This window comes from Rhynchophorus ferrugineus, unplaced genomic scaffold, assembly GCF_030347505.1.
Source record: "Rhynchophorus ferrugineus isolate W39M unplaced genomic scaffold, kcgeb_rfMv2 rfM2, whole genome shotgun sequence".
Classification (NCBI taxonomy): Eukaryota; Metazoa; Arthropoda; class Insecta; order Coleoptera; family Curculionidae; genus Rhynchophorus; species Rhynchophorus ferrugineus.
Window position 1 is genome coordinate 37,690,747 of NW_027472581.1, and position 19,931 is coordinate 37,710,677.

At 28.4% G+C, this 19,931-nt stretch overlaps 3 protein-coding genes across 6 annotated transcripts; 2 read left to right on the forward strand and 1 right to left on the reverse strand.

Annotated features, from left to right (window-relative positions):
- The first annotated feature begins 160 nt into the window (after positions 1 to 160).
- Positions 161 to 3,011, forward strand: LOC143191961 (uncharacterized). Its single transcript, XM_076397420.1, has 6 exons — positions 161 to 517; positions 567 to 824; positions 879 to 992; positions 1,045 to 1,269; positions 1,369 to 1,520; positions 1,575 to 3,011. Exons 1-6 carry the CDS (start codon positions 380 to 382, stop codon positions 1,771 to 1,773), a joined length of 1,086 nt encoding a protein of 361 aa, XP_076253535.1. The 5' UTR covers positions 161 to 379; the 3' UTR covers positions 1,774 to 3,011.
- Positions 3,012 to 6,526: 3,515 nt separating this feature from the next.
- Positions 6,527 to 11,353, reverse strand: LOC143191968 (caspase-3). Of its 2 annotated transcripts, none has more exons than XM_076397432.1 (9): positions 11,286 to 11,353; positions 8,293 to 8,349; positions 8,164 to 8,225; positions 8,013 to 8,108; positions 7,669 to 7,950; positions 7,369 to 7,508; positions 7,066 to 7,313; positions 6,876 to 6,964; positions 6,527 to 6,815 (listed from the first exon to the last, which is right to left on the reverse strand). In XM_076397432.1, exons 1-9 carry the CDS (start codon positions 11,321 to 11,323, stop codon positions 6,610 to 6,612), a joined length of 1,218 nt encoding a protein of 405 aa, XP_076253547.1. In that variant the 5' UTR covers positions 11,324 to 11,353; the 3' UTR covers positions 6,527 to 6,609. The 2 variants fall into 2 exon arrangements, with proteins under 2 accessions (XP_076253547.1, XP_076253546.1); XM_076397431.1 differs by lacking the exon at positions 11,286 to 11,353 and adding an exon at positions 8,429 to 8,644.
- Positions 8,700 to 19,556, forward strand: NSD (Nuclear receptor binding SET domain protein). Of its 3 annotated transcripts, XM_076397427.1 has the most exons (24): positions 8,830 to 8,896; positions 8,955 to 9,006; positions 9,099 to 10,315; positions 10,397 to 10,624; positions 10,690 to 10,817; positions 10,878 to 10,988; positions 11,094 to 11,242; positions 11,474 to 11,843; positions 11,896 to 11,989; positions 12,068 to 12,272; positions 12,332 to 12,649; positions 12,712 to 12,981; positions 14,639 to 14,844; positions 14,893 to 14,995; positions 15,124 to 15,279; positions 15,346 to 15,551; positions 15,690 to 15,817; positions 15,882 to 16,068; positions 16,126 to 16,235; positions 16,295 to 16,548; positions 16,610 to 16,748; positions 17,626 to 17,859; positions 17,912 to 18,069; positions 18,725 to 19,556. In XM_076397427.1, the coding sequence occupies exons 3-24, from the start codon at positions 9,108 to 9,110 to the stop codon at positions 19,004 to 19,006; spliced, it is 5,244 nt and encodes a 1,747-aa protein (XP_076253542.1). In that variant the 5' UTR covers positions 8,830 to 8,896; positions 8,955 to 9,006; positions 9,099 to 9,107; the 3' UTR covers positions 19,007 to 19,556. The 3 variants fall into 3 exon arrangements, with proteins under 3 accessions (XP_076253541.1, XP_076253542.1, XP_076253540.1); XM_076397425.1 differs by having other exon boundaries at positions 8,871 to 9,006; XM_076397426.1 differs by having other exon boundaries at positions 8,700 to 10,315.
- Positions 19,557 to 19,931: the final 375 nt, after the last annotated feature.

Sequence of the window (19,931 nt, forward strand, 5' to 3'; positions counted from 1 at the left end):
ATTTAAAAACAGATGAATTAAGCATATGTTATGAATGCAATAAATATCCATAACTAACTTATTTAATATGTTACATATATTTATATTTTAATGCTATTTCTTTTATGTCCCATTTTATTCTTCTTCTTACAATATTACTATTTTAGTATTTTGTAACCCTGTCATAGTAATTTAACCCTGCGTTAACCTTAACATTTTTCATTTTTCTCACAAACAGTAAAATTTTGTGTAACTATGAATGTGTTAATATTGAGGTAGTTTGTAGACAATGTTTTAGTTCTTCGTAATGTGAAATTCTAAGCTATAATTAAAGAAATTAAAACAAATGGACATGAAAAATACCGCCTAAGATAATCATATCTAAATATTTTGATTACAAATGAGAATAAAAAATTTTGTAACAACATTATGTGTTATTTTAATAGTAAGTTTTTTTTTTGTAATTCTTGGTCAAAATAAACATCAAACTATCCAAGATATTGTGACAACTACAAATGAACAATTTCAAAGTTTTAAAGTAAGAATACAAATGTTAAATAATTTGTATATAACAAGGTTATTTCTAGGAGAATCTACGAGATGCTGAAAAAAAGGCATTAGTTACAGATCAAAAATTACTAGATATTCTAGGCTTTACTGATGATAGTCCAAGATTATATCCAAAAGATGTATGGAAAAATTCATCTCTTCCTATTATTGTTACATATGTTTTAAAGGGTGAAGAAAGTCAAGCTATAGGGCTTATTAATAATGTAGCCAAAGTTCTGGCTAATAATACTATCTTAGTTTATAATTTAGGATTATCAGAATATAGCTTAAAAACTGTAAGTTGTTCTTAGTTAGTTTTTGTATTATGTATTCAATTTGTTTTAAATTAGCTACAGAATTATTGCAACAGTTCAAAATGTCAAGTTATGTCCTTAAATTTTTATGATTTTCCATCTCATGTACAAGATGAAGTTTTACATGCATATAGACCATTAATAATACAGGTAAATGTTTATATCATTATTTATTTTGATGGTTAACTTTATATCATTTCAGGATGCTTTAAGTCGAACTGGTGCCATATTATTTTTAGAGTGTAATTACAGATTTATGTTTAATGTAACACCTTCAATGATAACAGATTTGTTTGAAAGAAGAGTGTTAAAAAAGGGTGTCTTAACATTTCCCTTAGAAACAAAACATCCAGTCACAAGTTTAACTCACAAAAAAATGTTTGAGTATTTTAGAACAGACGCAGAAAATTTTCAGTTTTTACAAATGGTAGGTACTTGTGTATATTGTTAAAATGCTAAAACCATAGCTTTCATAACTATTTTTTTAATTAAATTGTTTTATTATATTGTTGCATTATGTTTACAGGTTAAGGCAGATGTATTGTTCTTTGTCAATTTGAAAGAGATTCACCAAGAAATAATATTGCCTTGGATACAGTGTGCTTTAACTCATGATTGTATATTTCCAATTGGAGCTCAGTCGGTTGGCTGTAAATTTGACAAAAAACCTTCATATAGGTGTAAAAATGCATTTAATTTTATATAACATATCATTAATCTTAATTATTTCAGATATTCTGGGTGTCATAGTTATGATGTGTCTGCATTAAATATAGTCTTAGGACTTCGTTTCAAATTTATGAATAAAGATTATACTTTTACTAGGCCAGTCAGCTACTTCACACAAATTTCTTTAAGCAAGGCAGATGCATTATTAAAAGAAATGGAACAGAATACCACAACAGAAGGGCAATTGTCAATAACATCTTAATATGAATATAAAACAACTACCAAAAATAAAGTGTGTGATACTTAGATGTAAAGAATAGATTTAGATAATATGTTTTTTAATTAAAGTATTTAAGTTTGTAAAAATGGTATGACATGTCAGTATGAAATTAAATTGGGCACATATTTATATCATCTCATTTATTTCATTCTATATTAATTTGCTCATGTGTATTGTAATGTATAAACACAAACACCATACAGAAGTTCATATTTAGGCTTTATAACAGTCATTCAAGCAATTCAGTTATAGTAAAAGATATTAATCACAAAGTGTTAGCATAAATGAATGAACAAAGCTTTTTATTTTCAGAGAAATTTTAGAGGTAGTTTTGCAAACTTACACAATAGTGGAATATACTGATGTATTTGTATGAAGATGCAATGCAATATGACGAACATTTATAATAGCACATTGGCATATTTTTTATATTTGTTGAAATTGATTGATTTAAAACAGCAGTCATTCCAAGTTTAAAAGTAGAAGTATGCAACATTAAAAAGGTAAATATTTTTTATTTCTTATTACGTTGTCAACCTTCCTGTTTTACAATTAGATATTGAATTATTTCGATCGATTTAAAATTATTGTTTGATTTTATAAAGTTCAAAAAAAAAATGCTGCTGAAAATAAACTAGCACAATACCGTAGTATACCAATATACATATATGAAAATATAGTATTTTATATTGTTTGTCTATTTACAATGCAATATGATGAACATTTATTATAGCACATTGGCATATTTTTAATATTTGTTGAAACTAATTGATTTAAAACAGGAATCATTTCAAATTTAAAAGTAGAAATATATAATATTAAAGAGTAAATAGTTTTTATTATATTGTAAACCTTCCTGTATTACAATTTGAAATTGAATTTAATTATTAATAACATACGATAAAATTAAGACAAATCATTTTTGTAATGAGATATAAGGAAACCATTATTAGAGGATTTTTATTTTATGCTATTAACATGGCTAAATTAAAATACTTATTTTTTAATAAAAATTACATCTAACATGCGAAATTCTATAGATATATTTTTATTTTATAAAACATATGCAACATTTTTTTGTATTGAAACCTGTTTTAATACCAATTTATTTATAATAAGTTAACATAGTCTGAAGGGATTTAAATATTTGCTAAATAAAACCGATGAAATGTTATATTTTTTGTAATATTGAAATAATATAGTAAACAACTAATTATAAAGCAATCTGATTTTTAAAACCCATATCCACTACTAATATAATCGGATAAAAATAATTTTGTATTGTGTTACTGGCGTTATATTACGTATATTCACTAGCGTGTTCAATAAATATGTGGAAACGAACACAGTACACACGATGGAGCTGGACCTATAAAAACCCCGACACAGATACTCGATGGTCTTCAAAGCAGGAGTTGCATATCAACCCCCAAAAAACCCAGGCTATAATCTTTCATAATCAGAGAGACATCCGCGTCTACCAGCCGAGAGTGAAAAAGTCTCAATCCCGTGGCGACGGAAAACCATATATCTCGGCCTCATCTTTGACCGAAGCTTCCTATGCTCAACAGAGATAAATGAAGCAATCTTCAAACACTACGGTGTCGCCGCAGTGCTTAACCCCCTCATCTGCAGAAAAAGTAAATTGTCTCCGATGATTAAAGTTTTTTCTTTACAAGTTGCTTATCAGACCCGTTGTGTTATATGGATCTAACACTTGGTATCGGTTTGTTGGACCGGAACTAGTGGAAAAGCTTCAAGTAATACAAAATAAACATTTCAGATAAACTCTTATCGCGCCATGGTTTATCAGAAATACCCAAATTCATCAGGAAACAGAAATAAAAGGGTTCGTTTTCTCCTTATACGAGAAATTTTATGCAACCTCAGCTCTCTCCAAAAATTCCCACATCAAATCCCTGTTAGAGGCATTTCCAATCGGGTAACCCCGAAGACTATCCGCCCAAAAGCGGCTATCCAAGCCGCCTCAGGTTCTCATGCCCCAAATAAAGCGCCTTCTCTTCTAAATTGAGTTAACATCAGCAAGGAAACCTTGTCAGATCGTAAATCAGGACCAAAAAACTTGACGGTCCCTTCTTCTCCGAGCACCCTCAAGTAGCTGTGCCGTCAATTGTCAATCACTCGAATAAATCATAAATAATTATATTAGTCTCTCTCACCACGTGCCCATCTTCAATTCTCACATGTATGATTTTATGTTTTGTTTGTAGAATACATTGTACATAAAAATATAATATACATTAATATAGCAGCATTTTGGAATTCTATTTTTCAAGATTATTTTTTTATGTAGTAAGGTAAAAAGAACAATATTTTGATAAATAAATTATTAGATTAACAACTATTTATGTTTCATTTAACTGACTTTTTCGATTTCTAGGCCACTCAATGATAAATGTTTAAATTTTTGAATATTAAAACGTTTAAATTCTTTCATTGAAGTTTCAAGGAATAATAAAGTTAATGTATTCCTGATAGAAGATAAATAGTATTATTAAAAAGAGGGCGATGGTTAAATAGTTGATAAAGATTGATTGAGAAAATACGATACAAATATTTAGTGGACAACATATTTGGATCATTATTCCATTCCTTTTTTCAACAGACTTCAAAAAAGGAGGTTCTATGTTCGACTGTATATTATTAGAACCGATCTTGTAGTTGGTAAAGGTGTTTGGGCAATTAAAACACTGAATTCAACTGAGTCGCTCTCTATTTATATTTTACAAAAAGCTCGGTTAAAGCCATAGAATAGAGAATGTCTCTCTATTCTAAAGCCACAACACAGAATGAATCAAAATGAAGGGATCCTCATACTATCCGGGTGGCTTTAACACGAACATGCGCCGTAGCGTTCATACATTTTTATATTTACAAGCAACTACTCTAACATCTACTTCATCAGGCGCATTCACCCAATTATTTATATATACTTTGCACTGTATACTATTTTCGTCATATATAAATATAAATTTGACTTACTGGCAACGTTCAGTCGGAAAGACGTCACTGGGAATGACAGAGTCTCAATGTGAATTTGATCCGCCCACAAAATATACGGACTGTTTTGTGAATCTGCCTAGGGGTGTAGGCCGCCAAGAAAAATATTGATATTTAGATATTTAAAAAAATATCCATATATCCCAGAAAAAAATATAAAAATATATTTTGTAATAACTGAGATTTTTAATTAAGCTTTAAAATTGAGTACCAATTTTATAATGTTTACGAAATGTCTTTAATTTTTCCTTAAAAAATATCGAAAAATATCAGGTTAAAAAATATGGATATCTGTCGCATCCCAATGCACTCGCCAAACAGTTAAATGTGTGCGATGACAGTGTACTAATTAACTATACGAACTAATTAATAGACATAGAGTGAGATTTAATATTCTCTAGAATAAATTGAAATAGTTTTTAGAATAAGTTAGGATAGACTTTAAAATAGTATCTAGAATAAGATTTAGATTATAAGTTGTACAGCAGATCACTTACTGAAGTAATCTTCTACATGTCAGGATGGTTATATTATATAACTGAAATCATATAATTATACTTATTGCCGACGGGCACATTGTTGACGTTCTAGAAAATTAATTTAAAAATTATATAAAAGTTAGCATTTAAATCCAATATCTAATCCCTGTGCAACAATCAGATACTAAGTCAGCATAAACGAACGATGTCAACACCAGGGAATGATACCAGAACAGTCTCCCTTGGATATAGATAGACATTGACACATGATCAACAAGCAAACATCAACAACGTATGATATTAACAATCAATCAATTAACAGCAACTTATAGTATGTTGCTGCAATTTTATTGAAAATGTTTTTTCCGTGTTGCTGCTGCGCTAAATATTAGTGTAGGGACTGTGAATAACATCACCTCCAAAATGAAGAACAATAAGTTAGATTCAACCAAGAATACATAATATTCTTCAACAACCTGCTTTGACTACATAGAGAATCTATTCAAAATAACAGTGTACTCGCCTATCTCAGATTGTAAATTCGTTTTAAAATCAGACACTATTGTTCCTTCTCATTTTGTTCTAGTTAAAAAAAAAATAAAACGCTGTCTGATACGTCCAAACATGTAATAGAATTAGCGTATAAAATTCGCCCCATTATCAAATATCTGTAAAATTCTCTAGAATATTAGTGGTAATCATTAGAGATTGTAAACCAATAAACTTTATTTTGACTTGTTTGATAAATTTCAAATCCCTGCCTAATATTTATAATTGGCCTAATTGAATATACCGAAATATAAATCACGCTTAAAACTATTCTTCATATTATAGGTGGTGTGGAAAACCGTTCAATGTAATCATGATAAAACAACTCCAACCTGCAATCTATTGTGGCAGTATAATTATCTGTAGTAAAAGTCCTTGAATAATATATGCGTTAAATGTACTATTGTTAATAAATGTAATGTTGTTATATATCAAAGCCAAGATAAACTAAAACTTAAAGTCGGTGCGGCAACATTGCACCGTATGTCTATATAATATACCGTTAGTCTATATAAACCTTAAATTTACTATACCATATATATAGTATACCTTAGCATCAACCACTGTGTTTGTATACAGTTAATAATAAATTATTATACATGGATTACCATTTATTTTAATTGAATTTTATTTAAATAAACTCACATATTGTAGGAACTCTGAGTATGAAAGAAAATAATCAAAACTTAAATTGTATATCTTATTATTATTGACATGGCACATATTGTATATTATGTATTACAGAAAGTAGTAAAAAACAAATGATTTGTTATTGTGGATATAAGAAACATCTTTTAAAACCTCTTGACTCATAAGTAGAAGTTTGGGAATATTGCGAATCCTTTTTCGACAAATTTTCATTAACCATCTTTAACATATCTTCTATATGATGGTCCTTATACATTTTAGAAAATATTTCACAAATACTTTGAATATACCACGTACCATCGTTTGGATGTCGATTGGAAACAAATCCTAGAAAGTAATTAAGTAAATGTATAGATCTGTACAAGCAAAATATATATATATATTTACCAGGTAATGTAGAAAAGGCTAATAATATGTCCGAATGTTGTGTTTTTTTAAATGGAACTGCATCCACATGAATCTGATTTGATTCTCCCCTAAAGAGTGAATATTATATTAGAACATATAGTACAAAAGTGGTGTTAGTAACGTGCTATTATTCTAATAGAAATAAATGGAAAAATATAAAGAAACTAACCGACAACATTGAAATATAAAAATTTTTGGTATCCCTTCTATTTGACCAGCATTCTCAGAGAAAATGTCAACTACATCATCTATAGAAATTCTGTTACCATCTGTGCCTACTATTTCTGTGTATCCACCTCGTAATGGTTTGCCATCTGCACTACTAAAGTTAGTCCCATGGCTCATTATAACAATTATAGATACGTCGATAGTTCTGGATAGTCCTTTAGCAAAGGTGCTAATTTTTTTCTTCATACCCTAAAACTTACGTTTTATATATACATATATATATATATTTAAATATTTTTTTTACCTCTGCGGTTAAATCAATGTTATTAATACAGGAAAATCCTATAGCCTTTAAAGTATTTTCTAAATCTTGTCCATCTTTTTTAGCACCTTTTCTCTCATGTTTATTTTGAAATTTTATATTATTAATAATTAAAGCTTTACCTGCAAATATATAAAGAAATATGAAAGGAAAGAAGAAAAGGTCTAGTCACTAATTCGCTATTATTATTTAGTGACAATTATAACACAGGTTATAGTCACTAAATAATAATGTGAATAATGTTTTAATTTAAATATTATTATTACATATCATAAACAATACCTTTTAACTTTGAACCTTTTATTGAATAGGTCGGTATTGATTCTGCTCCTAATGTTCTTAAACATGTTGAGGGTAAACTAAAATTCGTGGTTCCAGCTACAGATGGTGTTGATGATAAAGAATATGTTTTTATAGGAGAAATTGGCGATTGGTAACTTGAATTTGCTTTAGTAGGTTGAGGTGGAGATGAATAGGTACCAAAGGTATTCTTAGAATTAAATGCTGTTCTGTATGATGGCTCGAATGCAGTTGAAGTTCTTCTAGTTGTAAAGGGTACAGCGTCTATAACACATTTTTTATTACAAGAAATACCCTTTTTTAATAGTAATAATTAAATAGTCTACCTTTATTTTCAGGATTATTAAAAATTGACCTATATGGCATAGATGTATTAATTCTTCCTATCTCCAATGCTGGATATCCAGATACTGAGGCTGATCCTATAAATGATAAATAATTATTATGAAAAATTATAGAACTTACTCCAGAACATACTTTGTTTTGATGAACTTTGAATATTAACTGAACTTGTTACTATGGTGTGTCGTTCCTTATAACTAAACAAAATAGAAAAATAGATTAAACATGGTTATATAGAGAAAATATCTATATACTGTATATTACCTTACTCCTGTTATGTTATGACCTTTATGTTCTGTTACTGCCTTTTGATACTCTGCACTAAAATAATGCATAATAACGATAATAAAACAAAGGAAATCAAAATTATTAGTTATTATAAATACGGTGAGTCACATACCTGGATAAACTTTTCTTGATATTCTCAAATGTATCCATTTTGGAAAACTTTCCCAAATAAATGTAATATATGTGTATATATATTTAGAATCAAACAGCTTTAAATTGTTACATAGAATAGCTAACAACTTTTATCACAAAATAACTAATTTAAATAAAACACCACCATATTGAGTTGTTGCACGTTATCTTATCTGAATAAAATTTTATCTGTACTTAGAATTGTTCCAAAATAATTTTTTCAATTGTATGATACAATTTTGATATATTTAATCAGACTGTTTAATATATTGTACATAGATATCACATATTCTATTGTCATTCTGATACTCATTATTACTTATTTTAGAGTTTTATATTATAGTATACTAGAATATTAAATCAAATTTCCCGCGGCTTTTAAATAAATAGAAGCAAATGCGCGGGAAAGTTAGGTCTAACTTCACATTATTGCATTTATTAAAGAAGTGTATGTTGAGTGAATTTTTTCCCTTATTGTAAAGATTGTATAGTTTGTTTGGTTATAGGTATGAATTTACAAATGTTTTAAGTGATAACAAAATTTAAGGCATTTATAAGGTATGGTTAAAATTATAGTGTATTACTTAACAGTTTTTAGGTTAATTTTTAAATTGTGTAATTTGTTTTGTTGTATTATTTTATACTTTTAGATTGTTGACATGAGCATTTCACCAAATAGAAGATCATTACGTTTAAGAACAAGATATTCACCGCACTCAATCAGTAAAGATGATTCTATGTTACTGAATTTGTCAAAACCCAACATAAAGAAAACTACAAATTATGAAATTCAACAAAGAAATAAACCAAATAAAGATACTCAATTAAATGAAAAAAGAATAAATTATGTTTGTGTTACACAAGATTTGAATTTTGGTGACAATACAGAAAATTATTCTGAAGAGTGTTTATTTGGATTTTGCAATGAAAGTAATGAATATAAGCAATTAAACCACAAATATTATGGTTGTAGAAAAAAAACATCTCATGAATATGGTGAAAGTTTTGGCTTACCAGATCAACCAATTTTTTCCAACACTCCAATGTTTTCCAACCAGAAAGAAAGATCACCACTAGATACACATTCTGTTGATCCTTGGGATATCAATGTTTTAGATTTGAAATTAATTGACCAGCCATGGTTGGTAGAATATCCCGAGGTTATAACTCCATATTGGGATGTGGAGAGTTTGTTTCCATTTGATGATATTAGGAAAAAAAATGAACCTGAATTCATCGATTGTTATAATGAATGGACCAATGAAAACTTAAATTTCTCTGTTGAAATAATTGAAAATGCACCAAATAATTGTATGTATACATCTACACCTCTAAAAAAAAAAAAATTTAGTACATCACTAATAAGTACAATAAATATAACAAAAGATGGGCAAGATATAGATATAGCACATTTAAAAAATCAAGTAGTAAAAGCATTAGAAGAAGCAATTAAAGATAAAGAATTAGCAAATATTGATATGAAAATTAAAGTTTTAAAAAAATCAAAGTATAAGAATAAAAGCTATAATGAATTTGAGGATATACAGAGTAATATTAGAACTATAAAATTTTCAAAGCCATATAATTCCCTTGGTAACATTAATATTTCTGGAGGACATATTATAGAAAGAAATAATGAAGTTTGTAATATGACAATACCGAAACGAGCTTTAAGATCTAATGTAGTTTCCGAGGAAAGTGTGTCTTTTAATGTGACTAATAAATCTGTAAGCAAAGTTGTCAATGATACAACAAATAAAAGAAATCCTAAGCGATCACCTTCCAGTTTACACAATAAGTTTTTAGATCTTGATTCTACTGACAATTTTAAGAAGAAACAACATTCAAATAGTTTGTTTAGTACCAGGTAATAAAATATTTTCTTCTATTAACAAATAGATTGATGTGTGTAGTAATAGTATATTTTATTACTTTAATATTATTTCAGATCACCAAATATTCAAGAACCTATACAATATGCTGTAGATAATCTACAATTTAATAATAAAAATTTGGATGAAAATGTATTTGAAACAAGAGAACTAAGATCACATACTTTGAAATCGAATATAGTTTCATGTAAGATTAATAAGAGCGAAGAAATATGCATTCCATCATGGAAATTCTATAAAAGTCCAAGAAAGGCATTTTTAAGTTCTTCACTTCCAAAGTTAAAGTATATTATTATAGTTTAAATTTAATGTTATACTATATATATTTACATTTATATATATTTTACAGGTTTAAGGAAAAAGATGAATCAGTCTGTGTTAAATTAGAAAATTTCAGTGACTATGAATCACATGATAAGGAAATTGATTTATACAGCCATTTAAAAATTAAAACAGAAATTGATGATTATCATCAAGGTATATTTTTGTAAAAATTAAAATAATTTTTGAAATAAGTTGTAACATATTCTTTTTTAGAGGTTTTTCCATACAAAGCTGGTGAACTTGTTTGGGCACAATTAGCCAAATATCCTTATTGGCCAGCATTTATTTGTTATGATCCAGAAAATAATATCTATTGTAGACATGGTAAAAATATCTATTTTTTATGTTTAAATTGAGTATTAATTCAATTTAACACTAAATTTAATCATTTATCAGTTTCATAATTTTAATCAAAACCTTCAATTTTAGTAAATAAGGAAAACAAATTGACCACAATATATTATCATATTAGGTTTTTTGGCGATAATGGTAGAAGAGCTTGGATACATAAAAATCATCTTATGCTTTACTGCAGCCAACATGATTTGGAACTGATTGTTAGTAAATTGAAATCAGAGGTATAGTATACCCTATTTTGTTGAAATGTTATAAAATACTCACTTTGTTTTACTGGCTAACTTGCTTTCACTTTTACCCATAATCACTATTATAAGTTTTTGGATATTTCATATAAAAATGTTTTTGTTTGATAAGATATCTTAGTTGGGAATTCTGATTAGATAACGTATTTTGATATGGAACAGTCAAAATTAATGGTAAAATATAATTTTAATGGTAATTTTTTATAGAGGAAAGCATACAATGCTTTAAAACCTTATATAATTAGTGGAGGACAAATTATTCAGAAATGGAATAAAGCCATAGAAGAGCTTGAATCAGTTAAGGGTCAAACATATGATAAAATCCATGCCTATTTATTAAATTGTTGGGATAAGTTTCGAGACTTTAAGAAACAGAGGAAGGCGGAAAAAAATAAATCAGTTTCAATTTTGCAGCCTAAAAGCTCTAAAAGAAAACAGCCTACTACTGAAAATCTTAATTCTAATATTGCCAGTAAAAAATTTAAAAAAGATGTTGCTACTTATGTTGGTCAGAATGTACAACTCAAGTCTAACTCGAAAATAAAAAATGCATCTCAAATAAATTCAGTTGTTAAAGGTATATATAGGATATTTTTAATTTATTGGTGGTTAAGGATTATTTATTCTAGGAAAAAGTGAAAATTTAAAAACTATTGAAGAAACAGGAGGTGAACGGCCAAATGTAAATGTTATCCAAGAAAAAAATGTATATGCATTTCACAGGTATTTTATAAGATGCTTTTTTAAACAAAACCTAATGGAATTCAAATTACGATTGGAACTAATTTTTTTCACTTTCAGTGATAACCAGAGGAAACTTGATAACCCAAAACAAAAAGACAATCCCGCTGATACAATACACGGAAAAAAAATTGAAAAACATTCATATTTAAAACCTAAGCCAAATGCTGATGTAAATCATTTTATGTCAAATTTATATTCTTTTGAGTATCAAACTGAACTTCATAGAAAAAATAATCTATTCAATGGCTTTAGGAATATTAAGGTTGTATAAAACTAATTATTAGTATCATTAGCTTTAATAATTGAAACAAATTTATTTAGGTATGTGATTATTGTCTAAAACAAGATAACATTTTTAAGTGTAAAGGAAAGTGTTGTAATTATTACCACTTAGAATGTGCTTCTAATATGTATCAAAAAAATATTATCAAAAAAAATGCCAGGAAGATTGAATATGCCACTAAACATAACGATCAATATGAAACTTCAAATAAGACAATTCAGGGTTCAAGAAATGAAATTAAACATGAGCAAGTCCAAATTATAACTGTCAAATCAAATCATACCATTACGGCTCCATTGAAAATGGATGTACCTCCAGAATTGTCTTTAGCTGAACAAATTGATTATAAAATGAAGGTAATTATATTTTAGTATTACTTTTATATGAAAATTTATGTATATAACATTATTTATGTTAGGAAGTGATGAGTATATTGGAATATTCTCATAAGTATCAAAATTATTCAAGTTCAGAGGAGTGTTCAACTACATCTTTAGAAAAAAGTGACAAGGGGTCTCTTTGTAATGTAGATCTAAATTTATCAATAAGCTCAGATAAAGGAAATTGTCACGTCACTGCCGATTCTGAAATATTAAATGAAGAAAAGTTTTATTTTGATCCAGATAACTTTAAATGCTCCTATTGTGTAATTGATGGAATTTCAATGTGTTTTGTTTGTGGTTTAGAGGTAAGCAGTGTTAATATTTAGTATTTAAAAAATGTAGCATAACAAACTTATATTGGTATTTAAGTTTACACTAATCAATAATTCCCTAAAATATTCAATAATTGATATCAATCTAAGCCACTGTTACTTTTTTCTGCGATCTTTTGCCGAAGTTTACTTATAGCCAATGGTTTAATGACGTATTCTACGCAATGTGTAGCGCTTTTAAATAATACAGCTAAAATATAAATGAATATTTAATTTTACTTTATTATTAATAACTAGTTGCTTTGAGAACACCACGTAAATTATCGGTTTAGATAATGATCAATAAGCTAAATTGCCCACTTCGATCGCTGTTAAGGCCTTGTGTTCTATAAGGTAATTGGAAACAGGTAATACCTATATTTAAACAAATCCAAGTCACTGCAACGGATATTGGATGAAATCGACGGTTAAGGAAGTCACACCGTGTGTTGGGTGATTTTTAGCTTTTTTAGACTTTTTCACGAACAACAAGAATATGGAAGTCTGAACTATACTATATATTGATCGATATTTCAGTAGTAAGTTAACATATTTTAAATGTAACATAACATATTTTAAATGTAACATGTTAACTCAGCTATGTTGAAAACAATTTTTGTTTTCGGCTGATTGGCTTTTCCAAAATCAAAATACCAAATGGAGTTTTAATCTGTGAAGTTGTGGTTATGGAATAAACTAGAATAATTAGATAATATTGAAAATTAATTTTCAAATTCATATTTTTTTATTATTTTATTATGATAGAACAATCGGTGCCAATAATATTGAAATTTCAGGGGCATCGGCCAAGCCGATATCGTGAGACCAGTTATAAAAAGACTTTAAAGGTTCAAAATTAGGTACGAAATTTTTACTCACTCTTAATCTACTATATCTCCATAGAAAACTTGATGTTCTTCCTTGTGGTATTTTTTAAAGATGCTTCATGGTTGCTTCAATTTTGGCTATATTTTATGCTATAGTTTACGCACTGCTCGAAAGGAGTGATACTTATCACTTAATTTACAAGATTATTTTTGTACGCTTCTGCTTCTAAACACCAGGTTAACAGTTGGGGTTCAATTGACAAGTATTCATATATGGATTTAACATTTTGATGTTAAAAGCGACTTGTCATAATTGAATTCTTCTTAGCTTCAGACTGCCACCATTTGTACCATTTGTAATCGCTCTCTGGACAGATTTGATGCTGATGATTCTTATCTGGTAAACTTTTGGAAGAGAAAATAATTCAAATGTATTTATTCAACAGAATCAGAATGACAACAAAAATGTCCAACTTCAAACCAATTGAAAGGTCTCAGGTAACAAATTGACATGTCTAATAGGTCTACTTCATCGAGCGTTCAGCCAAAGACTAACCGAACAACTGGTTTCTTAACCGTGATACTGCGACTCTAAATACTAGAAAGTCACTGGCAGTATATTCTTTACAGTATATATTGGTATACATGTTTTGAAACCTATTTATTCACAAACAACAGATTTTTTCAATATACAACACGAGGTGACCCTCTTAAAGTAAAGGGTAGTAGAATATAATTAATCTAGAGATTGAGTAAATTTAACATTTCTAAACTATAACTTTCGTATGTTATACAGTCATATTTGTCATAAATTAACATTTTAGGTATCAATTAAAGGGACTGTTAAAAGAAAAAAATGTTCTTATTACCGATGTGGTAAATATTTTCATGAACAGTGTTTAAAAGCTTGGCCTCAAACTCAATGGTCAATTGGAAAATGGTCAAAGAATAATGACACAGAAGACACATTTACATGTCCTAGTCATACATGCCACACATGTTTTTCAGATGAATTTGGATCAAATTCTAGGTAAGTAGGCCAGATTTTAAATTAAATGTACTTATAAATAATTTTTAGATCAATTAATGAAAAATTAGCAAGATGCGTTCGTTGTCCGGCCGCATTTCATGCAACTAATTTTTGTATTCCTGCTGGTTCAGTAATTTTAGGTGGATCACAGGTTTGCACTTTTTATATTACTGGAATTTAATTATTAAAGTAAATAATCACTTTTAGGCAATGTCTTATTATATGTGTTTATTTACTTAAGTATTATACACTATATATTGATTAAAACTGATATTTTAGATTATTTGTCCAAGACATGGTAATAAAGCTAAGCAACCCATTAATACCTTTTGGTGTTTTATTTGTTCAAAAGGGGGTAACTTAATATGTTGTGATACTTGCCCTACCAGCATACATCCAGAATGTCAACCAATTACATTAACTGATGATGATAAAGTAAGAATATATCTTAATATATCTTATTTAAAAACATTTATTTTAATTATCTTTATTTATTTGTAGTATATATGTGAAGATTGTGAATCTGGTCGATTCCCTCTTTATGATGAAATTGTGTGGGTAAAATTAGGTCACTATCGGTGGTGGCCAGCCCTAATTTTGTTTCCAAATGAAATACCTGAAAATATAAAGTCAATAAAACACCAAGAGGGTGATTTTGTTGTTAGATTTTTTGGTACTAATGACCATTATTGGGTTAACAAATCAAGGTATTTGAAAATAATTTGTCTTCTATTATAATTTATTATGTCTATAAATATTTTTCCTTTATAATCTTCCATTATAATTGGTATACCATAAGTTATCATACTGAAGAATATAAGATGCTGATAATAGCTTAATTTTAGGTCATTTTTGTTTCAAGAAGGTGACACGGGAGGTAGTTTATCTGAGTTGAATAAACCTAAAAATAGAATAAATACATGTTTTAAAAAAGCAATTGAAGATGCCACCTTAGCTTTTAAACTTAAAAAAGGTATGCTTAAAAATAAAGTACTTTTATATTGTTTTATTGATATTTGTTATATATAATTTTGTAGAATATAAAATGAGGCGTGAAGCTGAAATTATCAATAATTTAAAACCTCCACCTTTTGTAAAAATAAATAAAAACAAACCTATAGGAAATGTTAAGACACTCGAATTGAATGTAAGTAGCGTTAATGCCTGTGAATGTGATCCTAATAAGCCTTATCCATGTGGACCAGATAGTGATTGTATCAATAGGTATTTATAAAATGATTGTAATATATATTATAGGCAATTTTATATATTATTGTATAGGCTTTTGATGACTGAATGTGACCCAGAGATATGTGCAGCAACTACTAATTGCTGGAATCAAGCGTTTCAGAAAAGAGAATATGTACCTGTTGTTCCTTGCAAAACTCAAGGTTAGTCTTGTATATTATTGCTAATATAAACATAAGTAATTATCTTAGAATGTCGGTAGGAAGAGGTTGGGGTTTAAAGTGTTTGGCTCCTATCAAGAAAGGTCAATTTATAATAGAATATGTCGGAGAATTGATAGATTCAGAGGAATATCAAAGGAGGATTTCGAAAATGCATGCCCAAAAAGATGAAAATTATTATTTTATGACCATTGATAGTGAAAGAGTCATTGATGCTGGGCCAAAGGGTAATTATTCAAGATTTATGAATCATTCATGTGATCCAAATTGTGTTACTCAAAAGTGGACGATAAAAGTAATTATTTATTGATAGTTATTTTAGGGTAGTTTTTATATATAGTATATGTGTGTTTTAGGGAGAAACTCGAGTTGGACTTTTTGCAAATTGTGATATTGAAGCAGATTCAGAGTTAACATTTAATTACAATTTAGAAGTGGTAGGTCAGGAAAAAAAAGTTTGCAAGTGCGGTGCACCAAATTGCAGTGGTTTTATAGGTAAATTATAAGTATAATTACGTTATTTTTCAACAGAACTTTGTACCAGTAGTTTACGATGCAAATATACTTAACTATTAGTAAAATTCATACAGTTGATCCCATTACCCTAACTGATACTTCCTACTGTTAGTGAGGAGGGTTCCCGTGACCGGTAACGCTAAGAGGCACGAGGGTCATGTAAGGGCATGGCGTCGTTATCACACTATGCAGCTCGCGGTACCTGAGTTAATTACTTGATGGAAAAGCTCAACACGATTGAGAGTAAGAATATGACTTGGTAGTCTTGGCTGCGATAGGATAAGGCCACGAAGAGCCGGATGAGTTAATGGTTTAAAATATCTGCCAACCCTATAATAGATCTATTACCCAATAGAGGAAGAATGAACGAAAATCTCGAGATATGAATTTGATTATTCCTGATGAACCAGGGGCATTGATTATTTTCCTGAGAATTTTATTCTGAAAAACTTGGGGACGTTACATCTGACTAGGTGGGACGTGCTTGAGATGACACTGGAGCCGTATAGAACGCCTGATCAAACCAGCATCTTGTATAGGAGATATTTTATTGAGAGAGGAAGTCTGTTGGCTCAATTGATGATCGCCAACATTATATTGACAATATCTTGACCTTGAGTTGGGTATAGTTTATTACGAATTATCGAGGGCGAGTAAAATCGTCACGAAAGAACATTTACATCAGTTGTCATATACAATGCCCGATTACATATGATGTAAAAACGCATTTCAAAATCAAGGGATATTTTTAAATAGCCTTAAAATATTTATTTAAAATGAATATATAGAGTTTAAAAATTATAGTACTTATTCACTTTCAATTTTCACCATTAACTTTCATACATTCATTTTTAAGGAGTGAAAGCCAAAATCGAGAAGCCTGAAAAATTGCAGAATGAGCTAAAAATTCATAACGCGAAAAATTCATCCTCGCGATCAAAAAAATCATTAAAGAAGAAATCTGTTTTACCACAAGCTGCGCCAAGTTGTTTCATATGCAATCAAGAAGATGCTAATATAATTTGCAATAATAAAGCTTGTAACAAAGGATACCATAGGAAATGTTTAAATTTAAATTATACTTCTGATGGTATTTATTCGATTCCTTTAATTGGCATAATTTCATTGTAATTTATTTTTAGCATCGAAATTTATTTGTCCACGCCACAACTGTAATATTTGTTCAAATAGAACAATTAGGTGTTGCGTTAAATGTACAAATTCCTTTTGTCCTACACATGCAGAGACCAATGTTCGTCACGATAAATTTCTAGGGTTTGTGTGTCGTGTTCACGATCCGGTAAGTGTTGCTGTATTTTTAAGTATTTTAATGTTAATGTATTATATATTCAGTAACTACACTGCTGCATAACAAAACTATTGAATAATTTATATATAATTTATATATATATATATATATATATATATATATATATATATATATATATATATATATATATATATATATATATAGTGTATTGATTTATTTAATTAAAAAAGCTACAAAGTAACTTTATTTTTTAAGCAGCAAAGTAACTTTATTTTTTAAGCAGCATTGATCTGTAGTTCTAATTATGTATATCTATGTTTGAGTAAGCAGTTAGAAACCATGTTTCAAAATTCCTCGTAGATTTGATCAGAATAAGTGCTTTATTATACATTATCTTGTGATATTATAAATAATGTTGTGATGTCCAGGAAGCATTTAATCAATTTATCCTGACACCGCATGTTAGTATTTATTGCGTTTTGGCACCAACTCGTCTTAAGGAGTTAATTTTTGTAGTAAAGGTACAAATTCATAATAATATATAATAAACAATAAACGTTAATATAAACAGAATCGACATATATACTAATACATTAATGTTAATGTCATCAAAATCAATATAACAGAGTGTAATTCAAGACTTTTGTTTTTATAAAACTATGATATAATTATCATTTGTTTGTAGGAAAAGACTGAAATAGGGACCTTAAAATCAGTCAAAAAAAGGCGACGAACTTCAAATTTAGATCAAACCCATGATTCTGAGGTTTCTTCAACAACTCTGGATGAAGAATTACATATAAAAAAACAAACGAGATCTAGAAAAAATGGAGTATTTAATTCAAAAGCAACTGTGGAATCAGTGCAATTGGATTTAGTAACATCATCTCCATTAAAGTCGCATTCATTGCATAATAGTAACTCATTTAAACATAAGAAGAATAGAAGAAAAAGAAAGAAATGTTAAGAAACAACTTCCAACTGGAAATAATATGAAACTCTTATTGTTCATGGTGTTATACACTTATATTGTACATATATCAACATTTTTTGTGTTGCAGTGGAATACTTCAATTTATCTTAATGTTATTTTAGCAAGTAATTGTACATCAACTATTCATTTATTTTGAGACAATGTTAATGTATATCAGATGTGTTAATGTGTTAAGATGTATCAGTAGATTTTGTACTATTTTTCTGCTGGGTTGTTCCTGTTTTCTTAAGTCTTTTTATAAAATAACTTTTCAGTAGTATTCTCTTTTTTAATGCCGGCTTAAATATATTCTGTTCAATGTGTTAATTGTGTAGGGTAATATATTTTGTTCTTTAACAGATATTGAAATGTAAATTAATAGTCATTTGAAAATAAATAATTGTGTTCATATATTTTTGTCATCCAAATAGATTTAATTGTTTTAGTACTTATATTTTTATGGTATAATGGCAAGTAACTTTTGATATTACAATTTTTTTTATGGTTGACAATCCAATTTATTAAATAAACGCCAAAAATCTTATTTGTTTGTTTCTTATTTGGTTTGGTTATAAATTACATAGTTTGGACTTTATAGCTGTCTCTGGCATTTTTTTAGAACAGATGCTTTTTTCGTTTATATGCTAATAACTATACTATGATATATGATGCTGTTGATGTAACAACGTCATTTGTATTATTGTTGTTTACAGCTGCAACTCGAAAATTAATGTTCTTCAGAGCGAAACTTAGTTTGATTTAAAATGATGAATATTCAAAGTCTTCAATATTTAGAGCTATTAATTGGTATGAAAAACGGTTAAATGTGCATTTCTTATTTATTTTTCTAACTGAATATGGTTTTTAGTCTTGGAAAATTTCGACTACGTTTTTCGAACCGAAGCGTTTACAGTTTTGA